The 26,034-nt window shown below is 43.9% G+C and overlaps 1 protein-coding gene across 3 annotated transcripts in view; it reads right to left on the reverse strand.

Moving 5' to 3' along the window:
- LOC122541761 (melanopsin-A) overlaps positions 1-26,034 on the reverse strand; it is a 77,014-nt gene that overhangs the window by 34,566 nt on the left and 16,414 nt on the right. For 2 of the 3 annotated variants that reach the window (XM_043678708.2, XM_043678707.2), the window contains exons 2-4: positions 14,445-14,593; positions 12,209-12,342; positions 715-918 (exon numbers count right to left, since the gene is read on the reverse strand). In XM_043678708.2, the coding sequence (XP_043534643.1) occupies positions 715-918; positions 12,209-12,342; positions 14,445-14,593 (487 nt within the window). The remainder of the gene's footprint in view (positions 1-714; positions 919-12,208; positions 12,343-14,444; positions 14,594-26,034) is intronic. The other variant, XM_087982665.1, reaches the window with a different exon arrangement.

Consider the following 26,034-nt stretch of genomic DNA (forward strand, 5'->3'; position numbering starts at 1 on the left):
CTTCAGAGCCTGTCCACTGAAATGATCCAGGTCAACTCAGCAGCATCTTGTTCCAAATTTGTTCATGCCCCAGAAATAGTCCCAGCTCTTCCCGACTCTCCCAGAGTGATAAGCCAGTGCAGGGAAAAGGAAAATGAGTCTATTTGATCCTGCTCGATTGACAGAATGTTAGATTTCACTGATCATGGATTGTACTAATTATATTGTGGATAGGGTATCTTGTTAGAGAGACAGCCTAGCTTTCTTGTCAGTGGGTCTCCAGAATGGAAGTTGCTATGTTTGGAGTTGCTGTATCTCTAACATATCTCAGAGTTTATCTTAGAGTAGTATGAGGATAGTTTGAAATTCAAACAGTTTATTTACATCATTGAAACTTCTTAGAACTATACACCATTTTCAATGGATTTGCCTTCATAGCTAGGAGTAGCACGTTGTGTCTTTCTAAAATCTTTTCTCAGCATCAGACTGACTAGCTGAAACCACAGGCTGAAGCAATCAAGAACAGCACATGGATTAGTGATCAGACAAGCTTAATCAAACACTGCAGAATCATGGTCCCTCTAATGGTTAAGTAAAAATGACCACCAAGTTATCTGCCCAGTGAAGAAGGTAGATATGTCAAATAACCAGGAGTGAGGAATTTCAATACATAGGCTCTAAAAAATTCTATTGTCAGCAATTCCTGCCATAACTTCATTACTCAACAATACTTACTCCATCCAAAGAAAGGGGGGAGGCTCCAGGCCAGTGAATACAGCCAGACACCCAGCAGGATGTAGATAGCTCTCTTCTTCGACAACATTCCAATGGAGGCCAGGGGCCGGGTGATCACTAAATATCTGTCAGCTGCAATTACAACCAGTGTGATCATCGAGGTGATTCCAAATAGAGCCCCACAGAAAGCATATAGCTCACAGCCTGAAGGGAGAGGGGAAAAGGACAGCATCAGCAAGAATTGCCATTGATTAAAGGGTTAATGTCTAGCTTCCAGCCTCATTAACATTGGGTTGATTTAACGATTGTTTGGAATATTATAAATGTGACTCCAATTGAACTTTGAATGAATTTCTTGTACAAAGATCTTTGAATTGGCAGTAAGTGTAGGTTACCACTGTAACAATAATGAAAACAGAACACTGTGGATACTCTGTGATTGAGGTTTTATATTTATGAAGCAATTTGATAAGTAGATGTAGAGAAATTCACTCTTCAAAGAACTCTACAGGCCTGTGGGCTAAATGGCCTCCTTTTGTCCAGTGGGATTTCACAACTCTAAGATATTTCCAAGAGTCCAAAGTTAGAAGATATGGATATAAGAAAAGAAAAAAATTCTTTATTCAGAGAGTGATTAGAATGTGGAACCCTTGCCCTACAGAGTGGTTGTAGCATAGATGCATTTAAAGAGATGCCAAATAAATCTATGAAAGAAAAAGGAGACGCATGTGGAACCATCAACAGCAGCATCAACCAGTTAAGCCAAATAACCTGTTTCTATGTTGTTAAAATGTTATTTTGTAAGATTGTTGAACTCTGTGATGCAGAGGGATCTGGGTATCCTTGTGCATAAATCTCGAAAAGCTAAAATGCAAGTACAACAAGTTCTAATAGAATGTTATAATTTATCATGGGCGGGGGGGGGAAACAACACAGCAGTCAGGAGATTATGCATCAGTTCCTCAGGGCACTGGTGAGACCATATCTAAAGTACTGCGCACAGTCTTGGCCTCTTCACTTAAGGAAGGATAGAAATACTTTGGAGGCAGTTCAGAGAATACACAAAACTTGGTGTGTTATCCTAGAGCAAAGGCTGGACAGGCTAGGGACCTGTGTCTGCAGAAGTTTAGAGTCGTAAGAGGAGAATTGTCTGAAACACCTTGAATCGTGAAGGGTCTTGACAGGGTAGGTGTGGAAAGGATTTTCCTCTTTGGAGTGATCCGAGAACTAGGGGTCACGGCTTAAATAAAAGGGGTCACCTTTTAATACAGTGATGCAGATTTGTTTTCTGACACAGTCATGAGTATTTGGAATTTTTTTCTTTAAAATTTGGTGGATGAAGAGTTTTTGAATATTGTTAAGGCAGAGGAATATACATTCTTAATAAGCAGAGGGGTTAGCAGGATTGGGAAATACTCAGGTCAGTCGTGATCTTCTTGAATGGTAATGCAGAGTAGAGGGGCTGAGTGGCCTTTTCCTGCTTCTGATTTGTATGTTGTATCATTCTATCGGCTGGAGTTTAGCTGTAAATCGATTGGTCCAGCACCACTCCCACACAAATGTAAGAACTAGTGGCGTGATCTTGGAAGGCTGCATTGATGGAGGAAAGTGGAAGTATTTTAGCTGCGTATTATGAGGTGGTACAAAGGCAGAATGACTGCAGGTAGCAGCAGATGGTGCCAGTGAAGGTGTATGAGTTTTGAGTTCATTGTTTGACTTTTGTGAGCCTTCAATAAAAAAATGAAGAGAGTTTCTCAGGGCAGGAGCCGTTTAAATTTGCAATCCATGACCAAATTCCTGTTTGAGACCAAACCCCTTCACCTCATAACATCCCAGTTTCAATTCCTGATTGGATACAGAGCCCTCCTGGTTGCACCTCTAATTGGCTGGCTTGCCAAGAGACGACTGCTAATTGGATGTTCAATAGCTATAAAATCCAGCCCGAAGAGCGTCATATTATAGTGCAAGGTTTTCCCTGGGCTTGTTGTTTCTTAAACTCCTGATCCCTTATATCTGAGTCACACTGAGGTTTCTTCCCTAGAGAAAGCAAACCAACCGTAGAACCTGGAGAAAGTGAGGACTGACTACGCTGGAGATCACAGTCGAAAAGCACAGCAGGACAGGCAGCATCCAAGGAGCAGGAGAGTTGACGTTTCAGGCATAAGGAAACATAGAACATATCTCATTTCCTTCCCTTTAGGAAATCTGCCATCCTTACCCAGTCTGACCTAAATGTGACTCCAGACCTGCAGCGAAGTCATTGACTCTTAACTGCCCTCTGAAATGGCCACAAAATTCCCAGCCAATTCAAGGATGATTCAGGATGTGCAACAAATGTCGGCATTGCACACATCCTATGAAAAGATAAATAAAACCAAAAGGAGAATGTCTGACTGTATAATTGGGAGCACCAAACTGTCATTGGATCTGAAATCAGAATGATATGCAACATGATTCTACGACTCTAGTCAAAGTCTGTCTTCTGTTACACATTACCCAGGCATCAGTGCTGGCATCCTGGACCCACTGAGGGAGTGCCGCATGGTTGGCAGTGCTTTTTCACAACTGTGACGTTAAACATAGGCACTGGTGTCTGTTTGGGTGGAAATAAAAGATCTCATGCTACTATCTGAAACAGAATGCTAAATTGCCCATAGTATTCAATGATGTATAGGTTAGGTGCATTAGACAGGGGTAAATGTAGAGTCATGAGGAATGGGTTTGAGCGGGATACTCTTGGGAGGATTGGTATGGACTCGTTGGGCCAAAGGGCCTGTTTCCACACTGTAGGGATTCTCTGAAAAAGAGATTTCTTTTAATAAAGAGAGTCTAGGTAACGTCAGAGGAACCTTAGTATCCTGTACAAGGACTGCAGTAAATTAAAGGCCTTTATTACAAAGGGACTGTAAAATGAGAGCATTCTTAATGTAATTGCGTAGGACTGAAGAGAGACCAGTGTGAAATACCTGAAGTATTGCATACAGTTTGGTCTCCTTACCTAGAGAAAGATATGCTTGATGGCGGGGATGCAATAAAGACATTAGGATAAAGGGAATGTTGGATAAGGTTAGATTGGGAAGATTACATTAATTTTATTTGCCCTGCAGTTTAAGAAGAATGTACAATAATCTCACCTAAATATGGAAAATTCAGTGGAGTTTTGCTGGAGCAGTAGCTGGGAGGAAATGTTCCTGGGCTGGGGTGTCAAAGATTAGAGGTCACACTCTCAGTAAGTGCTCAGCTGTTTAGCACTGAGATGAGGAAGAACTGCCTTACTTAAATGGCTGTGAATCTTCAGATGGAAATACCAGCAAACATAAACACCAACAAAGATCTACTCTAATTATATGTGGTCCAAATTCTTTGTTATTCTGTGTGATTTTTCACTTTGAATTTTATGGAAACACTTTATTATCTCTTAATAATGGGCCTTCAAAGGCTATGCGGTCTGAGACACATGCAAGGTACAGCCTTCAATGTGAATAATGTAGGACTGGGACTCAGTAGTTGGTTTTACTTCTTATTTATAGGGAAGTCCTCACCCATCCCAGCAGTGACAGAAGGGGCTGTAGAAACTTTAGTGGAGAAAGTGAGGTCTGCAGATGCTGGAGATCAGAGATGGAAATGTGTTGCTGGAAAAGCGCAGCAGGTCAGGCAGCATCTAGGGAACAGGAGAATCGACGTTTCGGGCATTAGCCCTTCTTCAGGAAGGGCTGAAGAAGGGCTAATGCCCGAAACGTCGATTCTCCTGTTCCCTAGATGCTGCCTGACCTGCTGCGCTTTTCCAGCAACACATTTCCATCTCTGTAGAAACTTTAGTGTTTACCTGAAAGGGCAAGTAGGGCTTCAGTTTAACATCTCATCCAGTTTGAGACCTTTGGCAGTGCAGCACTCCATCAGTACTACACTGGTACACTGGCCAGTTTGAACCTTGAAACCATAGCTCCTATCTCAAGGGTGTACTAACCCTGAACTACTGTGAAAACGATAGATATCAGCTGAGAGAGGCTGAATAGTCAAAGAGGGGAAAAATCAGAAGATCTATAAGTACCCATGGAAATACAGACCCTGCTGTACTGAGTTGAACAGTAAAGGAGATCAACAGGATCGACTCCCTGAGACTCACAATGTTTTCATTCCACAGAAAGTTTCAAAATAATCAGTCAGGTCGGTTCTCTATCTCTGTCTGAGCATCACCTCAGGGGCTGGGGAATGTTTGCAGTCGGCTGCACCGATTCCCTGGAGACCCTCCCATCGTAGCCTCACTGTAATGGCATCAAATCGTTGGACAATTGTTCCACTGAGATATTAAACCGAGATATCTCGGCGCTGGTGATGATTGAGGCAGTTTCTAAAAATATCAAAGCGTTTGTGGAGTAAGGGAGTTAACTTGACCTTTACTCCAATAATAGCTATAGAGTATGTGCATGAGGAGTGGTCTCAATAATGTCAAAGCACATGGACCCGGGAGCTGAGTGTAAAGGATGCGAACAGATGTGCTGTTTTACCATCTCCTGTATGTACTTAATAAGGGTTATTAATGTTCACTGACAGGCTCTCAGATCGACAAACTAGCCACGATCTTACGATAGAGACAGGGGAATTCTTCCAGTCTCCTGATTAACAATTCTCCCTCAATTACGTCATTCTCTCATTGTGGGATCACACTGTTCACTTCACCTGATGAAGGGGCAACGCTCTGAAAGCTTGTGATTTCAAATAAACCTGTTGGGCAATAATCTGGCGTAGTCTGACTTCTGACGACAAAGAGAAACTGTCTTTGAAATGATTTGGAGGTGCCGGTGTTGGACTGGGGTGTTCAAAGTTAAAAATGACACAACACCAGGTTATAGTCCAGCAGGTTTAATTGGAAACACTAGCTTTCAGACCGCTGCTCCTTCATCAGGTGTTTGTGGAGTACCTAAAGAACAAAGAAAATGTACAGCCCAGGAACAGGCCCTTCGGCCCTCCAAGCCTGAGCCAATCCAAACCTCCTGTCTAAACCTGTCGCCAATTCCTAAGCATCTGTATCCCTCTGCTCCCCATCTACTCACCCATCTCTCCAGACGCATCTTAAATGGATCTACCGTGCCTTCATCTACCACCCTCTGTGTGAAGTACTTGCCGCGTGTATGCCCCTTACACTTTTCACCTCTCACCTTGATAGCATGACCTCTCATTATTGAATCTTTCTCCCTGGGGAAAAGCTTGTCTCTATCCACCCTGTCTATACCCTTCATGATTTTGTAAACCTCAATCAGGTCCCCTCTCAATCTCCTTTTTTCTAATGAAAACAAACCTAACCTATTCAACCTCTCTTCATAGCTAGCACCTTCCATACCAGGCAACGTTCTCGTAAACCTTCTCTGCACCCTCTCCAAAGCATCCACATCCTTTTGGTAATGTGGCAACCAGAACTGTACACAGTATTCTAAATGTCGTCGAACCAATGTCTTGTACAATTTTAACATGACTTGCCAGCTCTTACACTCAATACCCCATCCAATGAAGGCAAGCATACTATATGCCTTCTTGACCACTCTATCCACCTGTGCAGCAACCTTCAGGGTACAATGGACCTGCACTCTCAGATCTCTCTGCCCATGAACTTTTCCAAAGGCTCTTCCGTTCATTGTATAATTCACTCAAGAATTAGATTTGCCTAAATGCATCGCCTCACATTTGTCTGGATTGAACTCCATCTGCCACTTTTCCGCCCAACTCTCTAGTCTATCTATATTCTCTTGTATTCTTTAACAGTCCCTTATGCTTTCTGCTACTCCACCAATCTTCGTGTCATCTGCAAACTTGCTGATCATACTAACAGTGCCCTTTTCCAGATCATTTATGTATATCACAAACAGCAGTGGCCACAACACTGACCCCTATGGACACCACTGGTCACCTTTCTCCATTTCGAGAAACTCTCTTCAACTACTACTCTCTGTCTCCTGTTGCTCAACCAGTTCTTTATCCACCTAGCGAGAACACCCTGCACACCATGTGACTTCACTTTCTCTATTAGTTTACCATGGGGAACCTTATCAAACACCTTACTAAAGTCCATGTATATGACATCAACAGCCCTTCCTTCATCGATCAACTTGGTCACTTCCTCAAAGAACTCTATTAAGTTGGTAAGGCACGATCTCCCCTGCACAAAACCATGTTGCTTACTACTGATAAGGCCATTTTTTTCTAAATATATATAGATCCTATCCATTAGTACCTTCTCCAGCAACTTTCCCACCACTGACGCCAGGCTCACTGATCTGTAGTTATCCGGAATATCCCTACTCCCCTCTTGTACAGGGAGACAACATGAGCAACCCTCCAGTCCTCCGGCACCTCACCTGTGTTTAAGGATGCCACAAAGATATCTGTCAGGGCCCCAGCTACTTCCTCTCTCACCTGGGATAGATCCCATCCAGTCTTGGGGATTTGTCCACCTTAATAACCTCTAGCATACCCAATACATCTTCCATGCTTATGTCAACTAATGATGAAGGAGCAGCGCTCTGAAAGCTAGTGCTTCCAATTAAACCTGTTGGTCTGTAACTTGTTGTGTGATTTGTAACTTTGCCTTTGAAATGTTTGAGAAGGTGTACCCGAGAACACTGTGGGAAGCTAGAGAAGTGATTTCTGGACCTCTTGCTGAGATATTTGTATCATCAATAGTCACAGGTGAGGTGCCGGAAGACTGGAGGTTGGCTACCGTGGTTCCAATGTCTAAGAAGGGCGGTAAAGACAAGCCAGGGAACTATAGACCGGTGAGCCTGACCTTAGTGGTGGGCAAGTTGTTGGAGGGAATCCTGAGGGCCAGGATGTACATGTATTTGGAAAGGCAAGGACTGATTAGGGATAGTCAAGATGACTTTGTGGGCGGCACGGTGGCACAGTGGTTAGCACTGCTGCCTCACAGCACCAGAGACCAGGGTTCAATTCCCACCTCAGACTGTGTGGAGTTTGCACGTTCTCCCCGTGTCTGCGTGGGTTTCCTCCAGGTGCTCCGGTTTCCTCCCACAGTCCAAAGATGTGCAGGTCAGGTGAATTGGCCATGCTAAAATTGCCCGTAGTGTTAGGTAAGGGGTAAATGTAGGGGTATAGTGTGGGTTGCGCTTCGGCGGGGCGGTGTGGACTTGTTGGGCCAAAGGGCCTGTTTCCACACTAAGTAATCTAATCTAATCTAAAATCATGTCTCACAAACTTGATTGAGTTTTTTGAAGAAGTAACAAAGAAGATTGATGAGGGCAGAGCAGTAGGTGTGATCTTTATGGACTTCAGTAAGGCGTTCGACAAGGTTCCCCATGGGAGACTGGTTAGTAAGGTTAGATCTCATGGAATACAGGGAGAACTAGCCATTTGGATACAGAACTGGCTCAAAGGGAGAGGACAGAGGGTGGTGGTGGAGGGTTGATTTTCAGACTGAAGGCCTGTGACCAGTGGAGTGCCACAAGGATCAGTGCTGGGACCTCTACTTTTTGTCATTTATATAAATGATTTGGATTTGAGCATAAGAGGTATAGTTAGTGAGTTTGCAGATGACACCAAAATTGGAGGTGTAGTGGACAACGAAGAGGGTTTCCTCAGATTACAACAGGATCTGGACCAGATGGGTCAATGGGCTGAGAAGTAGCAGATGGAGTTTAATTCAGATAAATGCGAGGTGCTACATTTTGGGAAAGCAAATCTTAGCAGGAATAATACACTTAATGGTAAGGTCCTAGGGAATGTTGCTGAACAAAGAGACCTTGGAGGGCAGGTTCATAGCTCCTTGAAAGTGGAGTTGCAGGTAGATAGTGAAGAAGGCGTTTGGTATGCTTTCCTTTATTGGTAAGAGTATTGAGTACAGGGGTTGGGAGGTCATGTTGCGGCTGTACAGGACATTGGTTAGGCCACTGTTGCAATATTGCGTGCAATTCTGGTCTCCTTCCTATCAGAAAGATGTTGTCAAACTTGAAAGGGTTCAGAAAAGATTTACAAGGATGCTGCCAGGGTTGGAGGATTTGAGCTATAGGGAGAGGCTGAACAGGCTGGGGCTGTTTTCCCTGGAGTGTCGGAGGCTGAGGGGTGACCTCATAGAGGTTAACATAATTATGAGGGGCATGGATAGGATAAATAGACAAAGTCTTTTCCCTGGGGTCAGGGCATAGTTTTAGGGTGAGAGGGGAAAGATATAAAGGAGACCTAAGGGGCAACTTTTTCATGCAGAGGGTGGTACGTGTATGGAATGAGCTACCAGAGGATGTGGTGGAGGCTGGTACAATTGGAACATTTAAGAGGCATTTGGACGGGTATATGAATAGGAAAGGCTTGAAGGGATATGGGCTGGGTGCTGGCAGGTGGGACTAGATTGGGTTGGGATATCTGGTCGGCATGGACGGGTTGGACCGAAGGGTCTGTTTCCATGCTGTACATCTCTATGACTCTCTGACTCTAAGTAAGAATTTGCTGGATAAACAGTCAAGGGAGTGTCATTAGCCCTAACTCTCCTGGGTAGGGCAGTAAAGATCGGCCTAAGATTCCTGTTCACTCTAGTTTCTCAGCTGTGCTGAAGAGCTGATGCTGGGATAGGCTTGACTGAATGGCCTATCAGGAGCTACCATCAATGCTAGCATGTGAATGGTCAAGAGGATGAGATCATGACAGCATTCATGATCCAGTAAGATGCCCCGCAGAGAGCTAGAGGTTAAAGAACAAGTCACAGTGGACATGGTAGGGAGAATTGAATAGATTTTTATATATGTATAAAAAACATATATAAATCTATCAAAAGGAACACCACGAAGAGCTATCAACCACATCTGCTACTAATGTCTCCTCAACAGCCTCTGTCAATAACTGAAACAAGTTATGCAGCTGTCAAGAAGGTGATATGCTTTGGGGTGTTTCGAAAGCAATTTAAGAAGCTGTGAGGGCAGAATGGAATCCCTGGGGCAGCACACTGGCTCAGTGGTTAGCACTGCTGCCTCACAGCACCAGGGACCCGGGTTCAATTCCAGCTTCGGGTGGCTGTCTGTGAGGAGGTCACAAATTCTCCTCTTGTCTGTATGGGTTTCTTCTGGGTGCTCCAGTTTCCTCCCACAATCCAAAGATGTGCAGGTTAGGTGAATTGGTCATGCTATAGTGTTCAGGGATGTATGGGTTAGGTGCATTAGTCAGGGGTAAATGTTGGGGAATGGGTCTGGATGGATTACTCTTCAGAGAGTCAGTGTGGACCTGTTGGGTTGAAGAACCTATTTCCACACTGTAGAGATTCTATGATATCATCAACGCAAAAGAAACCCTGCACAGTGTGGTGAGCCATGAGGTCACACAAGTACAGATACAGCATGTTCTGATCTCAATTATGATTAGATTAGATTACAGATTATATTACAGTGTGGAAACAGGCCCTTCGGCCCAACAAGTCCACACCGACCCGCCAAAGCGCAACCCACCCATACCCCTACACTTACCCCTTACCTAACACTACAGGCAATTTAGCATGGCCAATTCACCTGACCTGCACATCTTTGGACTGTGGGAGGAAAACGGAGCACCCAGAGGAAACCCACGCCGACACGGGGAGAACGTGCAAACTCCACACAGTTAGTTGCCTGAGGCGGGAACTGAACCCGAGTCTCTGGAGCTGTGAGGCAGCAGTGCTAACCACTGTGCCACCATGCCACCCACAGATTATGCTGAACAGATACCAAGGACAAGTCCATGTCAGAAACTAGACACTTCATGCCTGTACCAAATTCTTCATTCCTGCAACTTAATGCAAGGGGCCACACTCTGTGAGTAGTCAAAGTCATAATAGGGTCAAACTTATCGATCCGACCCTCCATTGCGAAGCTTTGTTTAAGAGGAGCATGGTACAAATTATCAGAATTATTATGTTTCCATAAGAGTGGTAAGCAAGGTTCTGGAAAGGATTCTGAGAGATAGGATTTATGACTATTGGGAGAAACATAGTTTGATTAAAGATAGTCAGCAGATAGAGGGGCAGGCTCTTTGAGAATGTGATGAGACAAGTTGACGAAGGTTGAGCAGCAGATGTGGTGTATATGGATTTCATCAAGGCATTTGATAAGGTTCTGCATTGTAGGTTCGTTCAGAAAGTTAGGAGGTATGGGATACAGGAAAATTTGGCTGTCTGGATATAGAATTGGCTGGCCAAAAAAAGACAGCAAGTGGTAGTGGATGGAAAGTATTCTGCCGGGAGCCGGTGACCAGTGATGTCCTGCAGGGATTGTTCTTGGGCCTCTGCTCTTTGTAGTTTTCATAAATGACTTGGATGAAGAAGTAGATAGATGGGTTAGTAAGTTTGCAAATGACACAAAGGTTGGTGGTGTTGTAGATAGTGTCAAGGGATGTTGTGGGATAAAACAAGACATTGACAGAATGCGAGCTTGGCTGAGAGTCGCAGATGGAGTTCAACCTGGATAAATGCAAAGTGATTCATTTTGAATACTGAATACAGGATTGTAGACAAGATTCCTCAGTGTAGAAGAACAGTGGGTTCTTGAGGTCTACGTACATAGATCCCTCGAATTTGCAAGCTAAATTGATAGGGTTGTTAAGAAGACGTATGGTGTTTTGGCTTTCATTAACAGGGGATCGAGTTTAAGAGCCGCAAGGTTTTTCTGCAGCTCTAGGGTTTTAAAACCCTAGTTAGACCACACTTGCAATGCTGTGTCCAGTTCTGGTCACCTCATTATAGGAAGGCTGTAGATGTTTTAGAGAGAGTGCAGAGGAGATTTATCAGGATGCTGCCTTGATTGGAGGGCTTGTATTATGAAGAGCAGTTGAGTGAGCTCGAGCTTTTCACACTGGAGAGCAGAAGGAAAAGAGGTGACTTGATAGAGGTGTACAAGGTAATGAGAGGCATCGATAGTGGGTAGCCAGAGACTGTTTCCCAGGGCAGAAGTGGCTGCCATGAGGGGTCATAATTTTGAGGTGGTTGGAGGAAGGTATAGGGGAGATGTCAGAGGTAGGAGCTTTACACAGAGAGGGTGGGTGCATGGAATGCACTGCCAGCAGTGGTAGTAGAGTCAGAGACATTAGGGACATTAAGCGACTGCTGGACAAGCACATGGGCGGCAGTAAATTGAGGGGCGTGTAGGTTAGTTTGATCTTAGATTAAGGTAAATGCTCGGCACAACATCGTGGGCCGAAGGGCCTATACCGTGCTGTACTGTGCTATATTCTAAATATGACAAGGCAAAATATAAATGTGAATGTGTTTGAACAAGATTCTGGACACTGCACTGGTTAACCCACAGAAACAGCTGGACAGACATGAAGGTGTGCCAATAACAAACACATCCTCATAATGAGCTTGAGTCCATAGCTCTCAGTCTTTACTGTACAGTAAACCCCTGAGTGTCTATGCAGCAGAGACTGGACAGTAAGTAGGTCCTCAAGGAGGCATGGATTGGTTGGACTGAAGGGTCTATTTCCTCTATGACACCGTGAATCACAAGACTGAAAGAGAGAGGAAATTCACCTTTCTCGCCAAAAATCCAGCGTTTGTGCAGACTTGTAGTGAAGAAGATTGGAGCCTGTGTGATTGACATTAGGAAATCGCTGATGGCCAGATTGATAATGAAAGTATTAGATGGACTCCGCAGACTCTTGCTTCTGTGGGGAGAGAGAGAGGGAAAGTTGTAATTTTAAATGGAACGATATCGCTTTTCAAAGCAGTCTTGTTTCTTTTTTATTGTTGATTTAGCTAAATGCAGAGGCGAGGAAAGGATGTTTGAGAGATCATAGAATTACATATCGGAGTACATGAGGGATATACAACAAAGAAACAGACCAGTCCCTGCAAGTGTTCATTCTCCACTGGAGCCTCTTTCCACCTTTATCCAACTCTAACATAACTCTCTATTTCCTTCCCCTCGTTTTCTTACACATTAGCAAAACATTCCTACTTTTCCATTCTGTCCCTTCAGAAATAAAACCTCGTGCTTCATTTAGGAGCAAATTACTGCAGATACTGGAATCTGTACTAAAAACAAAAAATGCCGGTGATCACAGTGGGACAGGCAGCACTCATGGAAAGAAAGCAAGCTAACCTTTTGAGTCTAGATGACTCTTCAAGTGTGGAGGGGGCAGCATTTATGAAATAGTGGAGGGTGGGGGGGTTGGGGGTGGGGGAGAGGGGGTGAAGTTAGAGTGCTGAGGGAGAAAAGATGCTGATAGTTCCGATGAAGTGATCGGAATGTGAGAATAGCAGAACAAAGGTGTGTCTAACTGCCAGACTAGAAAGGACAGACACTCCCACTGGGGTGGGGGGAGGGGACAGAGGACATGGTGACAGAGAATGTAACAAGTAAAGATAAAAGAAACGGAAGGAATGGCAGTTGGTTCATAATTTGAAAGTGTTGAACTCAATATCAAGTCCAGAAGATTGTAAAGTGCCCAGCCTGAATTTGAGACCTGTTCCTCCAGTTTGCCTGGTGATTCACTGGAACACTACAGCACGCCGAGGACACGTAGACATGCGAGCAGGGCACTCTTTCTGACAACTCCAACAGAATGCCACCACCAAAGTCATCTTCCCATTGCTCACCGTCTGCATTTCACAGGGATCGTTCCCTCCAGGCCACCCTAATCCATTCATCAACCACTAACACAAACCCCTGTCCCAAGGCACCTTCCCACGTAACCGATGAAGGTGCAAAACCTGCACTTTCATCTTCTCCCTGCTCACTATCCAAGGGCCTCCACACCAATTAAATCCACATTGTGGGAAAGTCCATGCATGGTCAACACATTCCCATGGCAATTGAGGGCATCATCCTGTTGGCGTTGGGTACTAACCTTGGCATTGGACAAGAAGGCTGTTTGGGCATGGAGTCAGACAAGTAGGACCAGTGTGGCATTGCTTATAGGATCCTGGGTGCTTTGTTTAACTGCACTCAATGAGTGATTGATAGACCTGTCATTGGGGCTGAGGAGGCCCATTGAAAACCAGGCCCCTGCCCATACATTGACCACCCCGGTCCCTCACATTGCCCACCCTCTGACCTCTTTCCATCCATCTTCACCTGTTTCATTTTGATTGGAGATAGCTTAAGACTATGGGGTAGACTGAGACTAAGAGAAATTTCTTCACCCAGCGAGCGGGGAGCCTATGGAATTCTGTGCCATAAAAAGCGATTGTGGCCAAAACATTGAATATTTGCAAGAAAGTGTTAGATATTGTTCTTACAGATGAAAGGATCAAAGGGTATGGGGAGAAAGCAGCAACAAGGTACTGAGTTGGACGATCAGCCAGGATCATACTGAAAATGATGGAGCAGGCTCAAATGGGCCAAATGGTCTCCTCCTGTTTCTATTTTTTATGTTTCCTGGAATCCAGTCATGATGCAACCTCTGACTGGCCGGCAATTCTTGTAGATAAGACTTCCGTCTGCATAGTCTTTGTTCCTGGGAAGATCCATCATTGTCCAGCCAAAAACCTGAATGGCACTTCATTTTTGGGGGCCTTCCTTAAATGAGGTGCCACAGGAGCCTCACTGGTTCTGCCACTGGTGGGCAACACCCTCATCACTCCTATATAAATGCCACCCATAATTTTTTGAGATCATCCAGGAAAGGGAAAATCCCACTTGTGGACCAAGGACTCTGGTGGGCTGAATGGCCTGTTCCTGTGTTGTACGGTATTACTGTATTGTACTGGGGAAATTGCGAGTGCATAACGGAACATGAGGCCTGCAGGAGGTGCGCGCTTGTACCTGCAAAATGCATAGATGACCAGGAAATTGCCCACCATGCCAGTGACGCCCACTGCTAGAATTACTGCCCCGATTGTGTAGTGGGCATGATCTGGTACATTCACTGTAGGAAAGGTGCGATGGTAATTGGCATCAGTCACCGACTCCTCCTGTAATTGGAGAAAGAAAGAATGAATCATGCAGACACCACCCCCAAAATATAGAGAGCTCAAGACTCTGATGGAGGAAAGTCCGGGCAAACAGGGAATTCCTTACAGACATCATCTAAATGTACAAAGGTGATTCTACATCTTCAGTCTATAACTTGCCATTTTCTATTTTAAGTCAATTTTTAAAAAAATTCTCTTTTGCAAGTAAATTCATCACAAAAGAACCCAGCCGCTGGGTTTATATTTTTCTCTTTTATAGTTCTTTTTAAACATACTTTAGTACTTCAATGTTACCTTGCTAGTTGAAGTGCAGACAGATATTGTAAACCTTATTTTAATGCTAGTATGCCTTACAGCAGATATTGAGGTCTCAATGTGGCAGAGGCCAATAGAGGAGTGCAGCCGGGGAGCTTAAAAAAGAATACAAGAGATAGTATTGCTGGATAGAATAAAGGAAAACCCATGGGGGTTTCTAAAATAAGAGCAAGGGAAATACCTGGAAAGAATAAAAGCCATTAGTGACCTTTGAGGTAATATGTGTGGGAGCCCAGAGGACATGGGCACAGTTCTTAGTGAATGCTTTGTGATAGTCTTCACATTGGAAAAGGCCAACACAGGTATAGATCTCAGGGTGGAATAGTAGAAGAAATAAACATAGCAAGAGAGGAAGTTTGTCCAGCAATAGCCTCCTTGATCTTATATTCTATGCCTCAGCTAATAAAGACATATCGTCCAAATATCTTTGAACCAATGTAGAGACTTGATGGAGTCTATAAGACTATGAAGGGCATAGATAGGTGGAATAGAAGAGACATTTTCATCAGTAGAGGGATCAATGACCAAGGGCATAGATTTAAGGCAAGAGGGAGAAGTTTAAGAGGAGGTGAGAAACCTTTTGAACCAGAATTCAATGGAAGTCTGAAACTCACTGCCTGAAAGAGTGATTGAATCAGAAACTCTTGTAACACTTAAGCAACATTTAGATGTTCACTTATTTGCCATAGCCCCCAGGATCTCCACCAAAAGCTGAAAAAAATGGGATTAGTGTAGTGAGATCTTTGTTGACTAGTGAGTAACAATGGGCTGAATGGCCTCATTCTGTGAACGTCTTTGAGTGTATGAATATGGATTTTTATCGAAAAAATTACCACCCACAATCTCTTAGTTAATTGGATGTTCAGCATCACATTTACTGAAATGAGCTGACTACGGTAGTAGTCAAGATTTGATACAATGTAGATAGGTCTCTGAGACAAGTAGTGATAGCACTGTGACCTCAATGGTTATCTGTTAATATTCTATAGTCAGGGGTTGGAGTCTTGCCAGCTCAGAACATGCTGTTCTGCAGCCATATCATCTACAGTGTGACAATAAACACAGATGAATATTTACTAAGATATCTAGTTTCAGCTTGTATTAATATCATCTGAACACAATCAAGCAATTATATGCTTTAATGTTCATTGAATTGTCAGAAATACATTTTAGAGGGAACAGTTGATAGTTAAAGTCCGTATAGGAAGTTGAAATTGGTTCAGAACTCTACAGTATTGTTTGTGTGTCAAGCCAACTTGTTTGTTCTAATACAGCAGTTAAACACTCTAACACTAAGTGTGTGCCCCCCTTGTGCTGCAGCACAAGTAAATACAACCTTCCTGGAAAAATGGTGACAAACTGAGTCACAACATAGTCAAGGATTTTGGAGCGAAAAACAAGGTTGGAGGTGGGATGGCAGTTTGCTGGGGTAAGAGAGAAACTGGTGAGTTTTGGTGGTTTTGGATGACAATGGCAAGTTTGTAAAGGAGGAAGACACTATCAGAGGAGTGGAAACTTTTAATAAAATCTACCAGTATGGGAGTCAGCAAGGGAAGGTTGGTCGATCAGCGCTATACAGGCTGAGAGTCAAGGGAGTAGGTTGTGGGTCTCATGAAAAAGATGAGCTCTGAGAGGGCATGATGAGATAGTAGAAAAAAATTGGCAAAAGCTCTGAATGCAGGAATAAAATGGGGAGGTAGCTTTGGGTCAGTGAGCTAGGGGAAGGGAAATTAAATGAAAAAAATAGCTGAACAGATGGTCTCACTCATTGTAATAAAGAAATCTATGGGTTCTGGAGTGAGGGCATTGCTGAAGAAATGAGTATTATTGTGGCATCCTTGAAAGATTCAAGGGTGATGGACAGTTTTGACAGAAGTGAATAGGGCCTAACAATGCTTTCTTCCTACTTTATTGTTTTGTGGGATGTGAGTGTCGTTGGCAAGGACAACATTTGTTGACTTCCCTAAGTGCCCTTAAACTGAATGCCTTGACTGACCATTTTAGAGAGCAGTTAAGAGTCAATCACATCGTTGTGGGTCTGGAATCACACGTAAGTCAGACCAGGTAAAGATGGCAGATTTCCTTCCTTAAAGGACGAGAGTAAACCAGATAGGTTTCCACGAAAATGATTATTCATTTTTACTGAGGCTAGCTTTTAATTTCAGAATTTACTGCACTTTAATTCCAGAATAGCATGGGCGGCACGGTGGCACAGTGGTTAGCACTGCTGCCTCACAGCGCCAGAGACCCGGGTTCAATTCCCGCCTCAGGCGACTGACTGTGTGGAGTTTACACATTCTCCCGTGTCTTCGTGGGTTTCCTTCGGGTGCTCCGGTTTCTTCCCACATTCCCAGAATGGGTCTGGGTGGGTGCACTTCGGTGGGTCGGTGTGGACTTGTTGGGCCAAAGGGCCTGTTTCCACACTGTAAAGTAATCTAATCTAATCACCAGCTGCTGTGGTGGGATTTGAAGCCCTTGTCCCAGAGCATTGGCCTGGGCCTCTGAGTTTTGACTGCATTGAGATTACCATTACACCACTGTCTTCAAAGTGACAAGTTAATTGGTGTTCTGTATCAGGTTAGGATGTCTCTGTGGTAATTCTGACATTCAGTGGCCAGAGTATGGGTTGAAAGCACATGTAACTGTTCCTGCCACTTTTAGAACATAAGAACATGAGCACATGAGAACCAGGAATAGGAGCAGGCAATTCACTCCTTCGTACCTGCTCCACCATTTGATATGATCATGGCTGATTTTATTTTTGCCTCAACTCCATTTTCTTGCCCGCTCCCCATAATCTTGGGTTAGTGAATTCAACAGATTCATGACCCTTTTTAGGGAAGTAATTTCTCTTCATCTGTTTAAATCTGCTGCCCCCTTTTAAAAACATCATTCTAGATTGCCCCATGTGAGGAAACTTCCTCTCTGGTCTACTTTGTCATCCCCCTTCACCATCTTATATATCTCAGTTAGATCTTCTCTCACTCTTGTAAACTCCAGAGAGCATAAACTTAAACTGCTCAATCTCTCTCCAGAAGACAAGCCCCTCAACTCTCAAATCAAGTGAATCTTCTATGTATTGCCTCCAAAGCAACTACAAGAATTGGATCTGATACCCAAGGTGTGATCTCACTCATGCCTTGTACAGTTGTAGCAATACTTCCCTATTTTTATATTCTATTCCTTCTGCACTAAACACCAAAATTCTATATGTCCTCATCATTACCTGCTGTACCTGCACATTCGTTTTCTGTGATTCATGCATGAAGACACCAGATCCCTCTGCACTGAAGCATTCTGAAGTTTCTCTCAGTTTAATTAACAAGTTGTCTTTCTATTCTTCTCACGAAAATGGATAACCTCACACCTACCCATGTTAAACTCCATCTGCCAAGTTAAGTCCTATACCTATCCAAATCCACTTGTGAATTTCCTATTTCTTCATTTCAACTTATTTTCCCACCTATTTTAGTGTCATCTGTAGATTTGGCTACAGTACCTTCTATCCTTACAGCAGGAAGAGTTATTGGGTTCTGGGCCTCCATGACTGAATCACTCCAATAAAATGTCATCTCAAAGTTTGTGAGAAGATTTGTAGCTCGGGTGCTCATTGTTGTGGTTCTGCTCGCCGAGCTGGCAATTTGTGTTGCAGACGTTTCGTTCCCTGTCTAGGTGACATCCTCAGTGCTTGGGAGCCTCCTGTGAAGCGCTTCTGTGATCTTTCCTCCGGCATTTGTAGTGGGACAGGGGACGAAATGTCTGCAACACAAATTCCCAACTCGACGAACAGAACCACAACAAAATGTCTTGGCCTTGTTGAATTCGTGAATGAAACTTGATGTGACTGTCTTCATAACCGTCTTCATTCTTCATGATACCTCTACAGCCTTTTTACAGTTACCCTAGCTCCACCTTCTTTCTCCAACTCCTCTCCTGCCCTTCCTTCTATCTGGGACTGCTTTCACCTGATTCAACCCCGACTGATCCAATTCTAGCCAGTGAGTTTCCTGCAATGGCTTCTTTTTCTGCTCTGCCAAGTAACAAGGCCGTGTTATTCCTCAACTACATACAACCTCTTAGTGACATTTTCATAAAGCATTGGATTCCAAACCCAGCCCTGCCTTGCTGCTATTTTTCGCGAATCTTCCCACTGCTGCAGGCTTGTCACACAGACTGTACAACATCGGTTTTGGATGGGTCTTAATCTCCTCCGATGAAACACTCAGCAGGTAGAGCCTGGGGACTTTGTTTCTGCCACAAACTGCATCCCACACGGCGATCTTGATCTCCCTCCCTGACCCCTGCTTAATACTGACCTGAACTTGTTTTACTGGGTCCCAAGCTGTCTTATCACCAGGACCATCGATCTCAATATTGTCAGTCACCCATCTCAGACCCTTCTTCAGTTCACCTACTGCTGAAACTCTCATGCATGCTTTCACCACAGCAACAAAATGCTGCATTCGTACAGTGTCTTTAATAGAGCAAAAAATCCCACAGCACGTCAGACAATAGTTGCCAAATAAAATATGACACAGAGTCTTGGCCCAGTGACATTAAGGGTAGTTGGTTCAGGTTTTAAGGAGAAAAGACACTTGTGCCAGGAGACCCAGGTTTGAATCCCATCTGACCTGGAGTGTGTCATAACATGTCTGAGCAGGTTGATTAAAATAATTAAAGAGTGATGTAAGGGTTCATATGGCACAGTGGGTGGTATCCAGACCTCTGAGCCAGTCCTAGGCAGTGCATTAAAGCTAGAATAAAAGAAATTTATGATCCACAACGGGCTATAATTGCTGCGAGTTTAGACAGGATCTACAGATAAAATCCTGATGGAATGGGTATGAGAAGTTGCATGTTCTACCCCTGCTGCTGTTTCTGAAGTTCTTTAATAACTAAATCATAGAATTTTGGATGGCCATGTCATGTCTGTATCTACTCTTTGAAAATACCATTTAAGTTAGTCCCACACCCAGTTTGTTCTGAATCAATCCTGTTCAAATACACTGCCCTTTAAAAGATCTTGTGGAATTTGATTACAACTGCACTGGGGTTAACCATAACCCTATCAGATTGTGAATTCCAGATGATGACAATCCTGTGTGTGGAAACATTCTCACATCGACTCCAGTTAGTTTGTTATTTTTTTAAAATCTATGATCTCTAGTTACCAATACAACTGGCAGAGCAAACAATTTCTTCCTAATTAATCTAACAGGCCCTTATGGTTTTGAATCCTGCAATGGGTTCTCCTCATAACCACTGCAGTCCTATCATCCAGTTAATACCTCACCTGAGACCGCTCTAAGGCTTTGGCATCAGTTCTAAAGTGTGGTGCCAGAATTGTGAACAATATTCCAGCAGAGGCCTTAATAGTGATTCATAAAAGATTACTACACTTTCTAGTTTTTGTGTCCAGTGGCTCTATTTACAAAGTCGAGCATTCTTTCTTAACTGCCTTCTCAACTTTCTCTGCAATCTGTAAAGAATTTATTAATAAACACCCCACTCAAAGTAGCATTGTTTACTTTGGACTTGCCTCCCCATGTTATTTCTCCCGAAGTTCATTACTTCAAAGCTGTCTGCACTAAACCATTAAACTACGTTTGCCTCTTGTCTGCCCATTTCACCAAAACATGACAGTGCAGAGTGTGGTACACCAACCCCGTACAAATACATTTCCATGCCATTCAAAACAGTACCAAATCACAGGGGAGAGTCCGTAGCGTGGGGACAGTGTCAAGCTTCAGATGGACAGGAGTACGTTTGTCTGGAAGCTGACCGCATGCCTGAGCCACCTTGAGTGCACGCAAAGTGTTGGAACCGAGTGCCTCAGCCGTCAGGTTTTGGATGGCTCAGGACACGAATCGGAGGTGGATCGACACCCTCACGGCTGATTGTGCTGGCATTATCCATTCAGTGTGTCCCTGACTCTTGTCAGCCCTGCATCCCGTGCTTTCTCCTCCCTGGCCCAGAGCAAACCATACCCAAGGAGGAATCTGTTTTTGAACAGCAGCTCCCTGATGAAAAACGCCACTCTCATAGAGGGTGAGCTTCAGCGTGAGCCACCCAAGTCCCAGACTGTGATCAGGTCCAGCTAGAAGAAAGGCAATTCCTGGAAGAAGACCAGCTGTGCCTAGGAGGAGCTGCTGCTGAGTGAGGCCTAGAGCCTGCGGCCTTGGTTGCTACAACCTGCCTGTCTGGAAGGGCTTATGCCTGGGACTCTCTGTTGCTGCTGCTGCTTTTGGAAGCCTGTGGCCTACTTCTGTCCTTGGTCAGTGCCTGGAAGACTGGAGTTTGGAGTCTGTGCACATCTTCCCAGCTGGTGTTTGAGAGGATTGATTCCTGGAGTCTGGGCTTTTTCTTCAGTCAGGGGATTCAGCTCTGGAATTTTGCAGCTTGGGACCTGTAGGTGATTGTGGTTGGAGCCTGGCCCTCTACTTATTCTTTCTTTCCTGACTGTGGTCTACACAATCACCATGTGCTGCCAGTGTCAGCTGTCTTTGGGCATTGGGGACTGTTGTTTGGAATCCATGGGTCCCAGGTCAGAACACAGCACCTTGAGGGCTGGTGGGGCCTAACAAGACTGTTTCTGTTTCCTTTTTCTGTGATTTGTGTGAGAGATGGTGGTGATGCCCCTGGTGGAGGGAGGGGTGCAGGGTGTGGGAAGCAATAGCGGTCACCTACAGTCCAAAAGCAGCAGCAACCGAGAGTCCCAGGCATGAGCCCCTCCAGACAGGCAGGTTGTAGCAACCAAGGCCCCAGGCTCTAGGCCTCACTCAGCAGTAGCTCCTCCTAGGCACAGCAGCTGTTCCCACTTCACTCTCCAATCTCCAACAGATGCAGCAGCAGGGTACCACTTCCCAATCCACTACCCTCTACAAGGAGCAACCCTCTATCACCACTCCCTGTCTCTCACCTTGAAGCCAATTTTGTATCCAATTGGCTCTATTCCCCAGATCCCATGTGATCTAATCTTACTACCATGCTGAACCTTGTTAAACACTTTGCTGATATCCATATAGACAATGTCTACCACTCTGCCTTCATCAATCTTCTTTGTCACCTCTTCAAAAAACTTAATCAAGTTAGCAGACACCATTTCCCTCACACAAAGCCATGCTGTGTATCTCTAATCAGTCCTTGCCTTTTCAAATGTATGTAAATCCTATCTCTCCAAATCTCCTCCAACAACTTACCCACCACTGATGTCAGGCTCACGGATCTGTAGTTCCTTGGCTTTTCCTTACCACCCTTGTTCAATAATGGCCAGTCTTCTGGCACCTTACCGTGGATGGTTGTTGATGATACAAATATCTCAGCAAGGGGCCCAGCAATCACTTCCTAGCTTCTCACAAAGTTCTGAGACAGGTGCTGGGGATTTATCTACCTCAATGCGTTTTAAAACCTCCAACACCTCCTCTTCTATTATATGGACACTTTTCAAGACATCACTATTTATTTCCCCTAGCTTCCATGTCCTTCTCCACAGTAAACACTGATGCAAAATATTTGTTTTGTATCTCACCCATCTCCTGTCCTTCAACACATAGATGGCCTCATTGATCTTTAAGAGGCCCTATCCTCTCCCTAGTTACTTAAGTATACTCCCACAGCCCTTACACTCCTCTACGGATTCACTCAATCCCAGCTGTCTATACCTGACTTCAAACCTTTCATGGTGTTTGCACTGTCCCAATTCTAACCTCTTCTGCCTCTGTTTGGCTGATGTTGGCATCAATGACTAATATCTATATTATGCCAAATTCATATGGGTAAAAAGAAACCCAGGGTCTGACTTGCAGAGATGGCACTCTTGATAATAAAATGATCTCAGGCTAGGTCTTGAAGATTTCAAGTGATGGATCTGTGACTATTTCCTTCACCACCATTTGTCAAGATGGATTGTCCTTGAAAAGAAAGATTTTTGATACTTTGCCTTGGAAACAATGGTCTTTGTAGATTGTGTAGAGGATTACCTCATGTTTGGAACAATTTGAAGTCATAAAAGATGTTGCATAGATATTTATTTTGGAAGAAAAATGCAACCCATAATAAACTTCCAATCCAGTCGCTGTGACTCAGCACCTTGAATCAGTACTCTTTTCACAACTGGGACTGAATCAGAGGCGAGAATGCAAGCAACTGAACAAAGTGCACAGAAATCACACCTTTCTATGAGTTTGCATGGGCTAATAAGCCTTTGTGGTGAAAAATCTGTCATGTTGAATTAAGATTAAGGTTCTTGGTCTGGGAATTTAAAGTCTAAATAACCGAGACTAAATAACTTACACACAAGATTGGAATTAGCTGTTAAATTTAAAAAATGAATACAAAGAGCAGACAAATTCACAATGGAAAGCAGATGTTAAATAGATGTAGAAATAAAAATAAACAAATACAATTCAGGCCTGAACTCAAATAAAGGTCATAAATGGGAATATGAAAATGCAAAGAATGTTTGTTCAGGCTATTGAAGCTCCTCCCTCTCCAGGGTGCAATTACAAGATCCCGAGGAGGGTGAATTCACCCTCCCCAATAGAGCTACGAAGAGTAGACACTTCTTCGAAGAAGCTCGTCTGCTCAAGTCCCATCAGAAACACATGTACGTTTGTAAAGTGAAGCACCATGCCTCTGAAACAAACATGTTGGAGCATGCGCTTTTTCTGCTATTTTGTGCTCCTGGCAGGGGGAAATTATAGCGGTTGTGGGGTCTCAAAAATAACATCTGGATTGAGGCCCAGTCATTACTACTTCGGGATCTTCTGCATCCCCCAACCCCGCAGGGGCCATGTTGCCTTTTACTCACTCGACAAAAAAGCTTGGCTGAAATGTTACTCAAGATGATCATGTAGACATGCGCAGCAGCCTTGGCAAGGCTAGTCAGCGGCCCCAACAGTCACTACGTTAAAGATGTATAGGAAGCAAACACCATAACAAGCATCGTCATACTAAGACTGACCCTTCATTGAAATCCATCACTCTAAAACTGCAAATCTCCCACTGAAAACTGTCTTTTTTAATATTGTAAGCCTCACATTGAAACTTGTCTCTCTGATATGTAATTCTCCCAATTAAAAACTCATCTCTCTAAAAGGTACGTCTGCCATTGTAATATAATAATTCTAATAGTGTAACCCTCACATTGAAAACCATTGCTCTGTTACTGAATTCTCCCACTGAACTTATTTCTGAAATCCTGTAACTGTTCCACTGAAACTTCACTCACTAATACTGTAACACTCTCATTTAAACTTGACACTTTTTAATACTTTAACTGTCTCACTATAATCTGTCTCTCTAAAACTATCGCTCGTCCATTGAAATGCCTGGGGGCGGTGCGGTGGCTCAGTGGTTAGCACTGCTGCTTCACAGCATCGGGAACCTGGGTTCAATTCCTGCCTCGGGCAACTGTCTGTGTGGAGTTTGCACATTCCCCCTGTTTCTGTGTGGGTTTCCTCCGGGTGCTTCGGTTTCCTCCCACAGTCAGGTGAATTGGCCATGCTAAATTGCCCATTATGTTAGGTGCATTAGTCAGGGGTGAATGTAGGGGAATGGGTCTGGGTGGGTTGCTCTTCAGAGTATCGGTGTGGACTTGTTGGGCTGAAGGGGCTGTTTCCACACTGTAGGGAATCTACAGTGTAGGTGGGTGGCACGGTGGCACAGTGGTTAGCACTGCTGCCTCACAGCGCCAGAGACCCGGGTTCAATTCCTGCCTCAGGCGACTCTCTGTGTGGAGTTTGCACATCCTCCCCGTGTCTGCGTGGGTTTCCTCCGGGTGCTCCGGTTTCCTCCCACAGTCATAAAGATGTGCGGGTCAGGTGAATTGGCCATGCTAAATTGCCCATAGTGTTAGGTGCAGGGATAAATGTAGGGGTATGGGTGGGTTGCGCTTCGGCGGGTCGGTGTGGACTTGTTGGGCCGAAGGACCTGTTTCCACACTGTAGTGTAATGTTATCTAATCTAATCTAATCTAATACTGTAATGAACACAGAGAATGCTGAGAAACTCAGCAGGTCTGGCAACATCTGTGGAGAGAGAAACTGAGTTAACGTTTCGAGTCAGGTCTGACCTTTCTTCAGGGCTAATACTGTGGTTGCTCTCCTTTTAAAACCCATGACTGTAATGCTGTTACTTTTCCAACTGTCATTCTAATACTTCCTAAACTTGTCTTTCTAATACAGAAAATCTGCCATTAAAAGCTGTTTCTGCAACTGTCCTATTGAAACTTGTCTCTCCAAGACTGTAACTATTCTTAGAAATATCTGCTTCTCCAATTCTTTACAGATAGTTCTGCTATAAAGCGTGTTTCTAAAACACGGGTTGACTTCAATGCGTTTGAAGCATTTAGACCGTTGTTTACAGAAGGTGAGCTTTCCTTACCTATATTGGCTATAATGCGATTCCAACTCCATTAGTTAAAATGGCGCTGATATTTATAACACTAGGTCACGGGGTGGGGCTATAGCATTATATCAGGCCTGACTGTATTGTAATTGCACCAATGAAACCTTCTCTTTAATGTTGCAGCTCTCCGACTATCACCCTTCTTTCCCACAGTGCAACTCTCTGTAACTCTCCAATTATCATTCAGAACTCATTCACCGAAGTCTATTGCTACTACTGTAACTCTCACATTGAAATCCATCTCTCAGGTACTGACTCTACCACTGAAAACACTCTAATAATGTAAATTTCTTGTTACACCACATATCTCTATTACTGCAATTCTCCCTTTAAAACCAATCTCTCTAATACTGTAACAGTCCTGCTTAACCCCGTTTGATGAAGAATTCAACTCTCCCAGTGAAACCCGTCCCTGTAACATTCATTGAGACTGGTCGTTCTAATACTGTTACCAGTGAATCCGAACTCACTAATCTGTAACTGTCTTGTTCAAATCAATCTCTTTCACACTGTAATAAACAGAAAGACTGGCGGAAGCAGGAATTCTGAAATAAAAACACAAAGAGCTGGAGAAGCCCAGCAGGTTTGGCAGTTTGTCTGGCAAGAGAAGCAGAATTTGCATTTTTGAGCTGAGTTCTAAGGATCTTTGGACTCGAAACGTTAACTCAAATTCTCCACAGCTGCTGCCAGATCTCCTGAGTTTCCCCTATTTTGCTTTG

The sequence above is a fragment of the Chiloscyllium plagiosum genome, unplaced genomic scaffold (genome assembly GCF_037043375.1).
Source record: "Chiloscyllium plagiosum isolate Xiang-an unplaced genomic scaffold, Cpla_swu_hap1 HiC_scaffold_43, whole genome shotgun sequence".
Taxonomy (NCBI): domain Eukaryota; kingdom Metazoa; phylum Chordata; class Chondrichthyes; order Orectolobiformes; family Hemiscylliidae; genus Chiloscyllium; species Chiloscyllium plagiosum.